Source organism: Podarcis muralis, chromosome 7, assembly GCF_964188315.1.
Source record: "Podarcis muralis chromosome 7, rPodMur119.hap1.1, whole genome shotgun sequence".
Lineage (NCBI taxonomy): Eukaryota > Metazoa > Chordata > Lepidosauria > Squamata > Lacertidae > Podarcis > Podarcis muralis.
In genome coordinates, this window is record NC_135661.1 from 66,677,161 (window position 1) to 66,693,818 (window position 16,658).

Sequence of the window (16,658 nt, forward strand, 5' to 3'; positions counted from 1 at the left end):
AGAGATGAAAAGCGCACAATGTAACATTAAGGCATGATGTTTAAATGCTCTCCACTCTCCAGTGGCCAGTGCTCTTTAAATACTTCCACATATTCACATTTCTGGAGACTGTTTTGGCAACAGGTGAGGGTCTGCTCTAAACATGCAAGAGAATGAGGTGGGAGAATGCAGCACACCACTTCAGCCAGCCAGAGAAGGATCACATTTTTTCCATGCCCTCTCATGTTACACACACACACACACACACATTTATTCCCTCCAAGTAAAGGACTAGTATATCAGAGAGAGGGGGTTTAGTTGAGCCTGCTTCCTTCATGCTAGCTCTTTACCTACAGGGACATCTACTTATTTACTGTAGGAGAGCATTTAAAAATGGCACCTCACCTGCAATCTAAACTAGGGCAGAGCATTGCATGGTAAGTGTTACCACTTTATTCTATCGCACAAACAGATCAGGACAACCTCCTTTGAAAATGTTTGTTCAGCCCCCAACTCTGGGTCATCTAGGTGGGCCCATTGTTGCCTAATCAAAACACAGAGGAACTTGTGGACAGGGCCAGGAGGCAGAGAAAATAACAGCTCCATAAATGCCTAACACCCGAGTTCTGGGATCTGTGAGACAGCCTAAATGCACGCACGCACGCGCACACACACAAACAAAAGTTGGGAGATGATGCTTTTCTAAGGGAGGCAAGCACAGTTGGACATCCCTATCTATACCCCGATTTTCACAGATGCAGCAGCCTTCTGTTCTGGATCTGGTCCTTGAGGATCTGTGTACTCCAAAACTGGTTTCCTCAGCTGAGAGATCTCTCCATCCCTGGCCAGGAGAGACCCTTGCATTTTGCCCACTTTGACAAGGTGAAAAGAAAAAGGGAAATCTGGCCAAACTTAATCACAACCTGGTATTCTTTTGCCCCGTGTGACCTCTTTTAAGCCAGTCGACATATGGAGTGCAGTGATCTCAGGCAGGAAGCTAAGAAATGTAGTGTAGTCACCAAAATTGCAGTGGGGAAACTGCTTGTTTCATATTATTCTCAGGCCTCCCCCCACCTTCCAAAGCGTGACCTCCTCGAACATTCACAGTCCTACATTCAAAGTCCTGCAGCAGGTAGAGAAAGGAAAGCCCGACATTGCGGCAGAGAGATCTCTTTGGTTAATCAAGTCTTTGCCTCAGCTGGTCCAGCAGCGTTGTCGTTGCAAAGGACATGGCCACGAGATCCGACATTCATTGCACTAATCACCTACTGGGTAAGGGTGTGTGTGTAGGGGGAGGTATCTGAGAGTAGCCACAACAGGAAGCCACCACCAATTTCAACACATAACAGGCCAGCAAAAGGGCATTGGCAAAACGAGCCTTCCAAGATGGAGGCCGGAAGCCTGGCCATCCAAACATGGCCACCCCTCTTCCCTGCTGGTGGCAGAGCCAACAAGCCACACAGCAGGAGGGGGATGGCTCCCAAGTCTCAGCCGAGAAAGCCGGGGTTAGGCAAAGTTGGTTTTCACCACACGTGTAGAGTTTGGTCTCCTGCACCGCCCTCCTTGGCCGGTCGCTTGGCAGGAGATGCTCAGAACAGTGTCAGAAACGCCACAAACAGCCCTCCAAAAAGTCATAGGGGGAGCAAGGTGACAAAAGTGTCTTTCGCAACGTAGTCCAGAAACACGCCTTGGTGTGGGGAGGGGAAGGCTCCCCTGTCCAAAACAGCTGGCCTGCCCCCCTTAGGGACGGCTAGGGGGAGCAGAGTCCCGTCAGGTCATGTAGCGAGTGATGGCACGCAAGGCGTACAGCAGGGCAGCCTGCATGCGGGCCTCCAGCAGAAGCAGGTTGATATGCACCTGGAAGGTGAGAAGGGATAGGTCAGAATGGAAAGGGGCAGAGCAAACATGCCAAGGCCCGGCAGGGACTACCGCTGATGCCTGCCTGCACCCTGAGCCCTCCTTTTTAATTTTGTCTCCTTAGCAACTGGTGCTCCTTTCCCCCAGTTATAATCCCCTGGTGTTTCCCTGGGGCATTGTGGGAAATTTAAATGGTGACACCCAATGGAGCCTTCGCTCAGAGCTCAGCACTGATTAGGAGAGAAGCATATCTATCTATCTATCATCTATCTATCTATCTATCTATCTATCTATCTATCTATCTATCTATCATCTATCTAATCTATATCTATCTATCTATCTATCATCTATCTATCTATCTATCTATCATCTATCTATCATCTATCTATCTATCATCTATCTATCTATCATCTATATCTATCATCTATCTATCATCTATCTATCTATCTATCTATCTATCTATCTATCTATCTATCTATCATCTCCAAGCTATAGTCCTGGCCCACTGAATGTATGTATTACTAACTTAGGCCCATTCTTTTCATGGAAGGAGAGGTGAAATTCAAACAGGAAATGAAAATAAATCAGCTCGTTTGAAAGTTTGTGGGATAGGGTTGTACTCCGAGTAGACCTGCTGAAATTAATGCTGCTAACTTAGTTGTGTCCATTCATTTCAATGGGTCTACTCTAGACTAGGAAAAGCCCTGGATACAACCCACAGTGTACAAGTGTGCAGCCATACCCTATACTGGGACCCTCCCAGTGTTGTTGGACCCAAACCTCATCAGCCCAGCCAGTGCAGCCAATGGCCAGTGATGATGGAAATTGCTGTCACACGTCATCACAGAGTGTGTGTTGTGTCCTCGGCTTCCCCGTCCCTGCTATCACTCTCTCAGCCATGAGAAACTCAGACCAGTCTCTTGAGACCCAAGGAAGAGTGAGAGAGAAACAGACCTCCCTTCTCCTCTCCCTCACCCCCCAAGGAAACATCATGTGGCTTTACCTTTTCAGAATGTTTGAAATGCCTCCAGAAGTGAGTGTACATGCGCTTGGTGGCTTTCTCTGGATAGCAGGCCACGGTTTTGATGTAGATTTTCAAGCTGCGCTCCAAGAGCTGGTTCACCTCCCTGTAATCATAGTCATCGTACCTGGGGGGAAAGCGCAAAGATGTAAACGTTATGGGGCTGCCTTCTGTCGAGTCAGAACATTAAGAACGCGAGTGGCCCAAGTAGTGCAGCATCCTGTTCTCACAGAGGTCAAGGAGATGCCTAGGGGAAGCCTCCATGCCAGACCCGAGTGCAAAAGCAACCCCCCCCCCCCAATTTCCAGCAACTGGCGTTCCAAGGCCTCTGGCATTGGTAGCAGAATATAGCCACAAAGTACATCTAATCCTCTTTGAAAACCATCCAAGTTGGTGGCCATCACTACTTCCTGGGGGATTGAATACCATAATCTAAGCATGCACTCTGTGTAGAGATCCTCTTTCTTTGTCCATCTTCCAACAGTAGAGTCCATTTTGACGGGCAGCAACTCTCTGGCGTCTTCTGCAGAGGAGCCCTTTCCTGGCTCTGCTCATCAAGGTACTTTAAACTGGACGCGCCAGGGACTGAGCCAGTGAAATTCTGCATGCAAGCACATGCCCTGTACCCTTAAGCTATGGCGCTTCTCAGAGAAATCACTTCTTTAGCCACACACCAACCAACAGCGCAACTGTCCCTTCCCTCTTCGTCTAAGTCAGGGGGTGAGCCCCTGGCCTAATTTCATTGGGGGGGGGGTGAAGAAGGGAAAGAGGGTGGGCAGAAAGAGAAACCAGCGGTAGGAAAAGGTTAGCTACCCCGGTCTAGGGAAGCTGTTCCGTTCACATGGCAGATCCAGCCGAGGATATGACAGGACAAGTCCTCCCACATCCCACAAACGTGCCGAACATCCGACCTCTCTATGAATTAGGTGACTCAACTCCCTTGAGTCACACCTGTTTGGCGAGATCCGGGCAAGGCTAGTCACAGAAATCAATCCAGCCAAAACACACAAAACAGTCAATCTCCTCCTTGAGCCCTATACTAAACAAAGCAACCGGTCTGAGAAGGACGATGGATCTCAGTAGATTTCTTGTGAACCAGGCTATGGTTTAGCATCACATGACTAAGCTTTGGGCTTGTGTGCTTCCTCCTCTCGCCTATGTGTCCTACTTCCTGATTTGAGGCAAACCATAGTTTACATGAACCAGCAAACTAGGGTTTATCTGCAAAGTTTCTTACAATTTCTAATCCCACTTTTCAGACATTTGTAGTTTCCCAAACGGGTAAGCAACTAATTAAGCAAAATCCACAAAGGATTGATGGCGCACCTGAGTACAAGACTCATCCACAAAGTGCCATGCTATGGTTTGGTGCTGCAAGCAACTTGATCCAATGCTTTCCTTTCTTAGAAGTAATCATTCAGCAAAGTAAAGGTCTGGAAAGGTCTCAGGTTAGCCTTGATGAGACACAATGCAGCGCGGAGGGGAGAGGAGGGGAGGGGAGGGGAGAAACCAAAGTCTTACCGAATGCCGAAGACACAGTGCACATAATTCCAGATGGCCCTCCGGAGCATGGATGTGTCCACCCCACTGTGCATGGCTATGGTGTTATACGTCAGGTTGTAGACCACCTGGAATTTCTCATCCAGCAATTGCCCCACATCAGGATATAGGCGATTGATGAGTGAGTAGCCATGGTCCTCCCAGGTGTAATCCTGTGTAGAGAATGAAACATAAGGACATAAAGTGAGCCTGTTGGATCAAGCCCATGGCCCATCCAGTCCAACATCCTGTTCTCACGGTGGCCAAGCAGATGCCTGCAGGCTGGATTGGAGCGCAACAGCAGTCTGCGATTCCCAGCAATTGGTAGTCAGAAGCATGATGCCTCTGGCAATGGAGGTAAAGCATAGCCAATGTGGTTAGTAGCTGCTTATAGCCTTGGGCGCTATGAATGTGATGTATGCTCTTTTAAAGCCATTCAAGTCGGTGGCCACCACCAAACAGCCTCTGTGCCACAAAGCCTACTGATGCTCTTAAGTGGTTTGCTATTTTGACAGATCTTGCCCTGCACTCATCTACTTAAAGTAGAACAATATAGCATTGTAGGATGCACAGGTACTAAGTTAATCTATCTATAAGATTTGAACTCTGGTCTCCAAGGTCACAGCCCACACTTTTACTGCTACACCACACTGGCAAATATTGCATATTACCAATCTGCTGGATTGCTATCAAAGGACAGAATTGGCATTGCGTTTTGAAGACTGAGGGAGCGGGGTTGGGAGAGACTAGGAACCTTCACACACAGCAGGGACCGTGAATGCATGCGGACAAGGTACCTGAGCTCGGAAAGTCGGGGGCGTCTGTTCTCCTCTCCTGGTGAAATCCTTGTATCCAAATTCTGGGTCCTCCACAAAGCACATCACATTGGGAGGCAGGGAGTGTTCAGCAATGTCTAGTGGGAATAAAGCCCCAAGAAAGATTAATGTGAGAGCATCAAAAACACCTCCCTCCGGACAGTGCTTTCTCTTATACCAGGGCAGGTGCTATGTGCAACTAAGCTGTTCAACTAGAATACAATTGTGTCCTAATATACACCCTAGAAAAATAAAGGGAGTTTGGAGCCTAGAATTATTCTTTATTCATTTTGCCAAGACAGGACAGGAATGGCAATATAGTTCCCATCTTGCATGTGTATAATCCTTCTCTCACAAAAGGAACTTGCTCTCCTTTTTCCAGCTTCAGTGGCTAAATGCAGAACACATCTGTACTATACACATAAAGCAGTATCATACCATACGAAACTGTAGTGTGTTTAGGGGTGCTGTGAGTTGTTAGGAGATCCCTATTCCCTGCAGAGAGCTACAATTCCCAGATTTCCCTAGGAAGAGGGACTGATTGTTAAACCACTCTGGGAACTGTGGCTGTGTGAGGAAGATTACCTTGTTGCACTAAGTTCCAGTGCAAGAGTCTCTACTTCCCTTTGCACAGTCTGTTTTTGGTTGTTGACAGCACAGTCCCTGGGAGATCCCCCCCTCAAATCTTTTCCAAGTCTAGCAGGCCATAACACTAGGAAACTCCCCACTGAAATGGCTTGGATCCCATCTGAGCACTTGCCTGTCTTACCCGAGGGAGTAACGAGCAGACTCTCTCTCTTTTCCATCTCAAAGCGGGTCTCCATCTCCTCCTGGGTGACTGCCTCCTCTTCCAGCTGGCACTCTTGCAGAAGCTTCATTCTCTCCATCAGCACTTCCACCTCCTCCATAGCATCTGAGCCCTGAGAACATTGGGACAGAAACCAGTCAGTCCCCAGAATGACGGCTGGAGAGGGGCACACATTTATAAAGTGCTTAATTGGGGAACGGCTGTAGCTCAGTGGTACAGCACCTGCTTTGCATGCAAAGGGGCCTCCAGTTCAATCCCCAGGATCTCCACTTGGGGGTGGGAATGTCCCCCTCCTGAAACCTTGAAGAGTCTTGGAGAGCTGTTGCCAGTCAGTGTAGACAACACTGAGCTATATGGGCCAATGGTCTTTACTTAAGAGCAGTGCTTTTTTTCCTGGGGGGATGCAGGGATACACATACCCCTAAATATTTTGTGAATCTAAGTTTGGCCTCGTTGATGGGCAGTATTTAAATATGAGTAGGAAAATGAGAGCACCTCTAAACTTTTTTTTTTAAAAAAAGAAAAGAGCACTGCTTAAGAGTATAAGTTTCCTAAAATAAACCTCTAAAGTTTCATAGCCACTCTGGAAGCCTTTCAGGCTGAAAAGCAGGACAACGAAGGCTTTCAGGTAAGCAGATATATAATGTGGCAATCACAGCACTCCCAACACTCTCCAAGAATGGACCCTGCCAGTTTTTGGTGCTGTTTTCTACTGGCCTTTAAGGGTCCTTAATGCATTGAGAAAAATGGAACCCCTCCCCTTACTGCCACTCACACTGGAACTGTTTACTCCATCCTCCGAGGCCGGACTGCTATCACAACTGCGTGGCGAGGGCGGCCGAAAGACGTGGCCTCCTTCCTGGTCGATCTCCAGATTGATGCCGCAGCCAAAGACGAAGGATGCAAGCGAGTGGTAATGTGTGAGGAGCACCAGAGCCTGGATGAGTTCTGCCAGAGACCAACTGTTGTCGCCCGTCTTCAGGAGCGCCTGTTTAAAACAAGCACCACCACCAAAGGAGTCCCCTTTTAGCTCCATGCACCAAAAGAAGAACTGCTCATCTTTAAATGGGAAATGAATAATATCTTGCTCAGAACTCTGCTGTACATAAGGCTGGCAAGGCTGTGCTGCGCTTCCTAAACAGCAGGGCAATGGGTTTCAACAGGTGGCAGGGCAATCTACCTGCCCCCCCCATCTGATGTCATGTGATTGACAGGCAGGTTGTCTTGCCCAACAAAGATGGTCCATAGGGTGGTGCCAGATAATGATCTGGCTCATAGGCCAAAAATGTACCCTATCCGTGCAACAGACAAGAATGGTCTGACCGGGTATGAGTCAGCTTCATATATTTGTATGTGAATCACTTTCTGTGGCCTGCCATTAACAAGAAAATGGGTGAGTTTTTTTAAAAAAGCTATGGTCTTATGAATCAATACACTGTCCTGTGTGGAGTTCTCAATGGATGTTCACGCAACTCCCAACTCCTTCCTTCCACCCTCAGTTACTCACCTCAATGTGTTCCTTGGTAATCAACCAGGGCCGGTGTGCCAGGATCTTGTTGATTTCGTTGAGGTTCCTCAGTTTCTGTGGGGCATACTGCAAGCCTCGCAGCCACTCTGGGTCCCCACCCACCTGTAGGAACTCCCCCATGTGGAAGCCAACCAGATAGGAACACTGATGTCTTGCAGCAGCCTGAGGAAAAAATGGGGTAACTTAATAAGAGGGGTAACTCATAAAGAAATGCAGGAGAACAGTCTCTGCCAGGAATCAGAGTACATGGCCACATTAACAACACGGGACCCAGATTTGGGGGAAAGCTTCCCACTAGGCAGTGCTTAATTAGCCACCCTGAGCCCAGTCTTGGCTGGGGAGGGCGGGGTATAAATAAAATTTATTATTATTATTATCATTATTATTATTATTATTATTATTAATTTCTAAAAACAAGGGATACACAGGAAGCAGTTTTCTACTGCCAAGACCATCGGTCCACTACGCTTTCTCCAGCTTGGTGCCTTCTAGACTGCTCGATTCCTAGCCAGCTCCAGCCAGAGTGGCCAATGGTCAGGGATGATGGGAGTTGTAGTCCAGCAGCATCTGAAGGACAATAGCCTGGGGGAAGCTGGTCTACACCAATGGACAGTGGCTCCACACAGGTTCAGACAGGCATATTTCCTGGTTGAATGTGGAGGTGCCAGGAAGTAAACTGGGGACCTGGCCTTCTGCATGACAAGTACACGTTCTGCCACTGAGCAGAGGTGCTACTGAAGTGGACCCAAGTTAGCCATGTACCTCAATTTCAATGGATCTTCTCTGAGTAAGACCAACATTGAATGCATCCCTACGGCTATAGGGCCACATCTGCACCAACTGAAGCACGATTATTACCACTTTGTTACGGCTTCCCCCAAAGAATCCCGAGAACTAGAGTGCTGTTAGGCAAGCTCTGTCCCTCTCACAGTAATATTATTCCCCAAGTGGCTTAACAATTCATTCTTCTTCCCAGAGAATTCTGGGAATTGTAGGTCTAGGTGGGGAACAGATGTGGCCTAAGAACTCTCAGCACCCTTTGCTAACTACAGTTCCCAGGATTCTTGGGCAGGCGGATGGGGGGGGGGGGAGAGACGGACCATGACTGTTTAAAGAGATATGATACTGCTTTAAATATGCAGTGCAAAAGGGGCCTCTAATATTCTAGGTCTTGTGAGGGAAATCAGTAAGGAGTGTGCAGTTAGGCAACACAAACACACAAAAGTGACCAGCAGCCAGAGGGGAATAAGATGGGAATTTAATCAGGATGATTTGTTTAATGGTTATGAATGAGTCACATACGGTGGCAAACTGATTTTGTTTTGCCTAACTGCCAATCACATTACTTTTTAAAATGTTACATTTATAACTTTTATTTGATTCTCATTTATAATACCTTACTTTCTGATGTTCAGAGGCTATTTTGTTTAGCTGTTTTCTATCTTCCACACATTTTTGTAGCTGATTCTATGGTGTAATGTTTATTTTGATACTAAAGAGGATTCAGAGGACTTATTATTTTGATACTAAACAGGATTTATTTCAATGCTTAGCTGTGTTTCAGGGAATGTAGAAATGATCTGGGCACTTTTTGTATTTGCTGTATATTTAAGACATTTTAATCTATGCCATAAACTGCTCAGAGTTTTGTTTAAATATAAGCAGCATGTAGGTTGTCCAAATAAATAAAAATACAAAGTGAAACAGTGATAGAAACAGCCACTCCATTTAAAAAACAAACAAACAAACAAACAAACAAACAAACAAACAAACAAACAAACACCTGCCATTTTGTGGGTGTTGTTGGGGAGTGGCTGCCTGGGGCAATGCTATGACCACTGGAAGGATTAGAAACAACTCGGAGGTAATTCTGTTGTAATTCATAACACAGAATCTAAACAGGTGCAGGGATAGCTGGGGAATTAAAGAAGAAGAAGAAGAAGAAGAAGAAGAAGAAGAAGAAGAAGAAGAAGAAGAAGAAGAAACATTTTAAAATGAGGTGTTCTTTAAAATCTACACCTGCTGACCCAGGTTCCCACTTCTCCTCAGTCACTCACCATGATGGCAATGTAATGGCGCTTGTGATATGGCAAAGGCCCATCCATCCGCAGCAGGAGGTACTGAGTTTTCCAGAAGCTTGTCAGGTACTCAGGATGCAGCCCCATCACCATGGTAATGTTATCCACCCTGCCTGTGGAAACAAAGGCCTCAATGAAGAGGCGCCGCTGGGCACTCTCTACTCCTTCTTGTAGGATCTACAACAGGTTAAAAAAAAAAGGCAGGAATGTAATGGGTTGTCCAGGGGAGCCTCTTTTATCGAGCATTCGTGCCTATTAGCTTGCAAAAAGCATACGCAGAAGTTCGATTGCATCCAGTCTTTAACGGGGCATTTGTTCACATTTATTTGCAGGCAGGTTATATGGTGAAGAGCTCCACTAGTTCTCACAGTGCGTTTCCCAATTACTTCCCTAATCACAAAAAGGACAATCCTTTATGAAAAGTGAATTTGTTGTGCTAGGGTGACAAAGCGCTTTAATTCACTTTAACCGCGCAAACCTAGATTTCCCAGTATGCACTTGAAACACTCCTGCAAAATACTGAAAGTCTGGAGTTAACCCTGAGTGCCTATATAGTTTTTGGAGCTGCTAAAAGCACTTCAAATACACAATGTCAAATACACAATGTCAAATACACAATGTTACCAAAACAACCCTGTCCAAGTAGATTACCATCTCTATGGGCAGATCCAAACCATACTTTTAAAGGACGTGACTCCCTACCCCTGACTAGAACTCTGGGAACGGCAGCACCCCTTTCACAGAGCTACAATTCACAGCATCCTTAACAAACTACAGGTCCCAGAATTATTTAGGGGAAGTCACTTGTTTATTGCTCTGTATTTTATGCTTTCTTAATGTTGTAAGCCACCTTGAATCCCAACTTGGGGGAATTTAATAAAACTATTAAAGAAATAAATCAACGTGCTTTAAACATGCACTGGATGAGTTTCAAATGTATGAGGCAGATCTGCCCCTACTAAAGTCACAGAAAGTCTGCAATAAATCAATTCAATTGTCACAGCTTCACCTGAAGGAATCTTCTCCTTTACAGAGAGAGCAAAGCCTGGCAGACTTTTTAGCCAACTAGACATTGCACTTTTCAAAGTTTATTGAGCAAACAACTTTGAAAGAGAGAGAGAGAGAGAGAGAGAGAGAGAGAGAGAGAGAGAGAGAGAGAGAGAAATATTTAGCTGTTTCCCACAGCAGCTGAAGGGCTCAGCCATCTGATGCAATCGGGTTGTTTGTTCAAATTCCAGGCCAAAAAAACAGCCACCACCAACAGCCCAGCCCATCACACACCTCCTTGCCTCTCCTGCTTGGCAGGGAAATTTCAAAAAACACAGCTCTCTCGGTTGCTGGAATCAAAATCCTGCCCGGTGACGTCTCTGGAAGCAGATACTGTCCTTGTGGCCAGCACCACAGAACTGTCCAGGAACAGAACCCATATCTTTTCCCCAGCCAGACCAGCCAATGGCTCAATGGCTCTGAGCAGCATCCCCTGTGAAGGTGGGGAGAGGAGCTGGCACTAGGCCAGAGAGAAAAGGACAAAGGGGCAGCTGTCAGCCCAGAAGGACCCCCCCACACACACACCCAAAGGCTGCATACACACCATATATTTAAAGCACCCCCTCCAACAATCCTGGGAACTATAGTTTGTTAGGGGTGGTGGGAGCTACAGCTCTGCTGGGGTAAACTATAGTTCCCAGGACTCAGGGGGTTGGGTTGAATGTGGTGTGTGCCTGCAGCTGAAGTCTGTAACAGGAGCAGAGTCACAAAGGATTTGAACAGATTTATGCTGCCTGAAGGGTCCCCCCACCCCACCCCAGGGCTTGAAAGGAGGGGTGAGGACGGCATCTGATGGGTGCAACAGTGGCCAGGGAGAGGTAGCTGACGCTCAGTCTTTTGATAAGTTGTTTGTGCATACACAGGGAGGGAAGGTCACTCGATAAATAAGGAGATGACGACATCACAGGGCAACGCTCACACATGTGTCACTCCCATCACAGGAAGGGGGGGGGGGAAGCACAAGGGTGGGGGAAGCCAAGGACTTTGCTGTGGCAATAAGCAAATAGCACTCCGTGTTATGTGTTACCCTGCTGGAAAGCTAGCAGGGCTGGCTGCCCCCCAAAAACCAGGAAGGGGTGGGGGTGGTGATGGGGAGGGATTAACACCTCAGATGACTCTGAACCCATGGCCGGCAGTTTTGCAAGATTGCCAGAAGACAGGGAAAGAAACAAGTAAACAATAATCCATCTCTGTTGCTTTAGGCAAGAAAACCACCATAGAAGGGGGCAACCCTTCTTCAAGGTGTGAGGAAAACATGGGGGAAATACAGGATATTTATTTTTATTTCAGTGCTGGTGGTGAGAGGGGTTGATTTTCATTTGCAGCCTCCCTTCCTTCATCCCAGTTAAATAGGCAGCATCCCAGAAGCAACACAGTCGTACCTTGCATCCCGAAAGCCTTGCGAGTCGAACATTTTGGCTCCCAAACGCCACAAACCCAGAAGTGAGTGTTCCGGTTTGCGAACCTTCTTTGGAACCTGAACGTCCTCCGTGGCTTCCAATTGGCTGCAGGAGCTTACTGCAGCCAATCAGAAGTCGTGCCTTGCTTTCTGAACGTTTTGGAAGTTGAACGGACTTCCGGAACGGATTCCATCCGACTTCCAAGGTACCACTGTATTTTCACACACACACACAAAAATATATCCTATATATACAAATAGCAAACTTGTTCTTAATGCAAATCCTTATTTAGGCAAAATAGTACCATCCATGCATGTGGAGGAGAGAGATGTTAGCAGACCCAGGGGAGCGCCAAGATTTGCAGGAATACAATTTTTTAATTTGTAAGAATAAAAAGTCAAGTGGATCCCTTTACCCTCCCAAAAAAGCTCGCTGACAGCCAAGCATGCTTAACAGCCACAGGAACAAGGTTGGTAGGGGGGCAACCGGAACAGTGTTCTCAAAAAGTGCATGGGTGGCTGGCCTCCTTGGGGCAGGGAAGAATGGAGTTTTCTCAAAAAGGGCATAGCTGGCTGGTAGGCCTTCTGAAGAAGAGCACTCCGCACTGCAACATTTTCTTGCAGGTCCTACTCATAAAATAATTGATGTTCTGGTATTTGCTTCTTATCAGCAGAACAACAAACTATTTATGTTATCAGCACCAGGGAACAACAAACCTGTTTTTAGCTACTGCAGTTTCCCTCTGGGAATCGGAATTTATGAAGCAGTTTGACTGGCTTTTTCTAGCCTCCTTTAAGGAACATGATCCCTAGACTTCAGTAGAAGGCAGTCAGGCTCAGAGACAAGTGACTGAGGTCACCCAGTGAGCATCATGGCTGAGTGGGAACTTGAGCCCTGGTCTCCCAGGACCTAGTCCGACACTCTAACCATAATGCTGCCTTGATTAATTGTCGTGGAAGTATGGTCTATAATTATCTCACTAAATAGATAAAATAGAAGCTGGAGACAGTGGTGTGTAGTGCTCAGAATAGTGGTAGCTAGAGGTCACAAGACCGGGGGGGGGAGGTGTTCCTGCCCCCCTGCAAAGGAAATTTGTCCCACCCAACCTGAGGTTTTTTAAAAAACAGTGTTGGGGCCCAGCCAGGTCTCTCTAGATCTGTTCATGCAATTTACACATCTGTTCCTTCACTGTGTGCGCAGAAATACACCCAGGGCTTTTTTTCAGCCAGAACTCGCCAGACCTCAGTTCTGGCACCTCTCTCAGGTGGGCGCCACTGCCATTATAAGAGGCGTTCATGGTGAGTTCTGGCACCTCTTTTTCTAGAGAAATAGCACTGAATACACATGTTCCTTCCTAACATGGATGGGAGGTGGGGATGGAAAGGAATACTAAAGTTTCTGCCCCCCCCAACAACCCAACAACACCCCCCCCAAACCCAGCTCCAGTTCCCCTAGCTGAAACATTCTCTCGTTCCAAAGTATTGCTTCCTCAAAAACGAAACCAAAGAACAGGAGCACTGACTAACAAGAGAGAGCTATCCCCATGCTCAGGACCACCCTGAGGTTTACAGAATTAAAAAAATAAATGATGAGGACAACTAAAGAGCAAAGGGAAGTCCTACGTATGGCACAAGGAATATAGAGAATGTTCAGCCATGGAATGTTGAGTGTGGGAACCCTGAACAGCAGGAACCCTGAATAACAACACTCCTGCTTTGCTAATATTTATTATTTATCGATACTCAGTTCTTTAATATTACAGCACCTGAAGACTACTAGATGCTGAATGCTTGCCGGCTATTTTCTTGTGCATATGAGAGATCTCAAGTACATAGCCTGTTTGCTAAGGGTGCTGGGAACTGTAGCACTGCAAGGAACAAACTACGGTTCCCAGGATTCCTGCCCCAAGGTAGGGAGGACGAATGTGTTTTAAATGCACAATGTGTCTGCAGCTAGAGCGAACCTTCCCAGCACCCAGACTCCTCCCCGCCCCCCAGATCCATCCCCATAAATGCAAAAATAACTAGCACCATCACGGCAAGGCCCTCTCTAGTAAGGATGATTCCCTGGCCTGGCAGAGACAGAAAAAGAAGTTCCAAGCTGTGCATCTTACCTCTTCCACCGGGATGAAGGAACTGGGGCCTCTTCCCAACTGCCGGGGGATTTTGACTCCTCTGTCCTGGAAAATGAAAGGAACAGCTGTTTTTAGAAGAACCAACACTCACATCAAAGGGGACTCTGCCCCACCCAGTTACCTCTTCCCTGGGAGGACAGCCATTGCCATAGGCTGCACGTCACAGTTTGGGGGGTGGAGGAAGGGTGGGGTGGGGAGAGTAAGGCAAGAGTGAAAGAAAGCACAAAGGGGGGGGGGGGAATGCGCCAGACCCTAGAGAGCAAAGGCTGCTGGAAACTTCAAGTTAGTCTCTGCTGATGAGATGTCTTTTTCTCAACCTCCCTCCTTGCAAAAGCAGCTTGGAGCAATAGCCCCGGAGGAATTGCATCAGATAAAAGACCTGCCCAGAACTGGTTAGCTCAGTGTGAAGTTTGGGGATTTCCATCAACCTCCCCCACCTTCAGAAAAGAAAGCGACAATATCTCTTAAAGGAGGAGGAGGAGCTGGTCACCCTTTGCTTTTGACTCAGGAATTCTGCTACCTGATGAAAACGGTCCAAAGTGTTACAGGGAGATCTCCCCTCTCCCTGCAACAGAGGGCCTACCTAGCCTTGCATCAGCAAGATGATCTCCCCAGGACAGGAGGCGTTTAGTAACCTAGTTTCTCTCTCACACTCCACAGACCAGCGGTGCCAGGGCAAGAAGAGCTGCAGGCTGGAAGACTTTTATCTAGATTCTAGACAGCTGATCCTAAGAGCCACCTGCTGAATTCCAAGACTAGACAAACAGAAGGCAGACAAACCCAGATCACCACCTGCCACTGCTCTGCTGTGCTTTAGGCCACTGCCTAAGAGGGGTTTTGTTGAAGGCGTCAACTGAAGACAGCTCAGTGCTGCAGGGCCTCCGAGCACTCTCTCCCCCCCCCCCACCTGAGCGGAGAGTTTTCTGGCACTCCTAGACAGGACTGGGAGGTCTGTGTATATCAGAGAGCCAGGCCTACACTCCCCGCTGGCTCAGTACTGAAGAGGGAAAGCTGAGCAAGCAGTGCTTATGCGCTACGACACATAGGAAAGTAGTACTGTGCCCTAAATTTTGCAAGAGAGATTGGCTACCAGTGGAGTTATTTCCATGCACTGACCAAGGCTAAGGTCCGCAGATGCAATTGCCAGCTCGCCACTGGCGAGTGCATCTTTCTAACCTGGCGACTGCAGCATTGGAATATGGAGAAGAACAAGGATTGTCCTCCAACAGCACGTGGATTCTAGGAAACTCCTATTCCCGCTCTGGAAACTGTACCGCTGTGAGGGGTATAGGGGTTTTGATAGTGCTTTAAATGCACAGTGCAAATGGGCCCCCAGAAGTTATACAGGAGTTTTCAGACCACACCCAGAGGTCAAAACGCTTTAGCTCGATGATCTCAGTGATCTTTCAAACAGGCCCTGTATCCACCCCATTATGCAGAAGGAACATGGAGCAGGGAATCCAGTAAAGGCTACTTAAGTGAGCTCTTGTTGGAGTCAGGAGTTGAACTAGAAACCTCGGCTGGCTTGGCATCCAATTTCGTTGCACTTGTGCAATGTTGCACTTGTGTAATGACAATAAAGAATCTATTCTATTCTATTCTATTCTATTCTCTTAGCCGCTGCACCACACCAGGGCTCTCCTATTAAAATGTTTCCCCACGCATGGCAATTTCAGGATGAACGCTGCTCTATAGGCAACCAGCAACCACATCTTCCCATTTCTTGACTGTGCTGGAGCTTTCAAAAAAGTTAATTACATCCAACAATAACATGCAAAGTTAGTAACCCTGAGGGCTTATCATCTACTTTTGATGTGGCTGTCAGCACCAAACAAGCTGTTCACCACAAAATTAAGAGATACAATTAGAGGCAGTAGAAACTCATAGGTGTTTTTTTTTATAAAAAACCCGTAAATTACCAAAGGTAGGAGTGTGGAGGCAGAGAGAAAGGGGAGAGGGGAAAGGACAAGCAGCAACACATTGGCCAACATGTCTTCAAAAGCCAGTCATGAGATTTAAAACAGCCTTCTCCTGGTGACCTGCAGATGTCGTGGGTCCCCAACTCCCATCAACCCCAGTCAGAACGGCCTGTCATTAGGGATAATAGAAGCTGTAGGCAAACAACATCTAGTGGGCACCAGGTTGGGGAAGCCTGCAAAAGATGCCCCTTTAAGCAAATGTAGTGATTTAACACCATCTTCAGGTGTCCATTCTTTCCTATCACCTCACAGAAGTTCATTGTATTTTTTAAATGCCGCTTTTACTTATTTACTGCAGAAATTTAAAAAAACAACAACAGTGTTGTCACAAGGAAGGAAAGTTATAAGGAATTAGCCTGCATTTTGGAGGGTTAAGTACTTTCAAACATCACTGCAGGCCAGATTTGCAAATGGATAAAACTGATCAAAGAATGGCATAAAGGAGCCTTCTGAAGAGCTGATGGTATGAATTT

General features: G+C 46.9%; 1 protein-coding gene across 5 annotated transcripts in view; it reads right to left on the minus strand.

Annotated features, from left to right (window-relative positions):
- Window positions 1-233: 233 nt before the first annotated feature.
- Window positions 234-16,658, minus strand: part of SESN2 (sestrin 2) — a 64,330-nt gene continuing 47,905 nt past the window's right edge. For 4 of the 5 annotated variants that reach the window (XM_028738702.2, XM_028738704.2, XM_028738705.2 and 1 more), the window contains exons 2-10: window positions 14,186-14,251; window positions 9,605-9,802; window positions 7,527-7,709; window positions 6,795-7,007; window positions 5,972-6,131; window positions 5,194-5,309; window positions 4,379-4,569; window positions 2,840-2,984; window positions 234-1,836 (exon numbers count right to left, since the gene is read on the minus strand). In XM_028738702.2, coding sequence (XP_028594535.2) covers window positions 1,750-1,836; window positions 2,840-2,984; window positions 4,379-4,569; window positions 5,194-5,309; window positions 5,972-6,131; window positions 6,795-7,007; window positions 7,527-7,709; window positions 9,605-9,802; window positions 14,186-14,251 — 1,359 coding nt within the window. In that variant the 3' untranslated portion in view covers window positions 234-1,749. The remainder of the gene's footprint in view (window positions 1,837-2,839; window positions 2,985-4,378; window positions 4,570-5,193; window positions 5,310-5,971; window positions 6,132-6,794; window positions 7,008-7,526; window positions 7,710-9,604; window positions 9,803-14,185; window positions 14,252-16,658) is intronic. The other variant, XM_028738703.2, reaches the window with a different exon arrangement.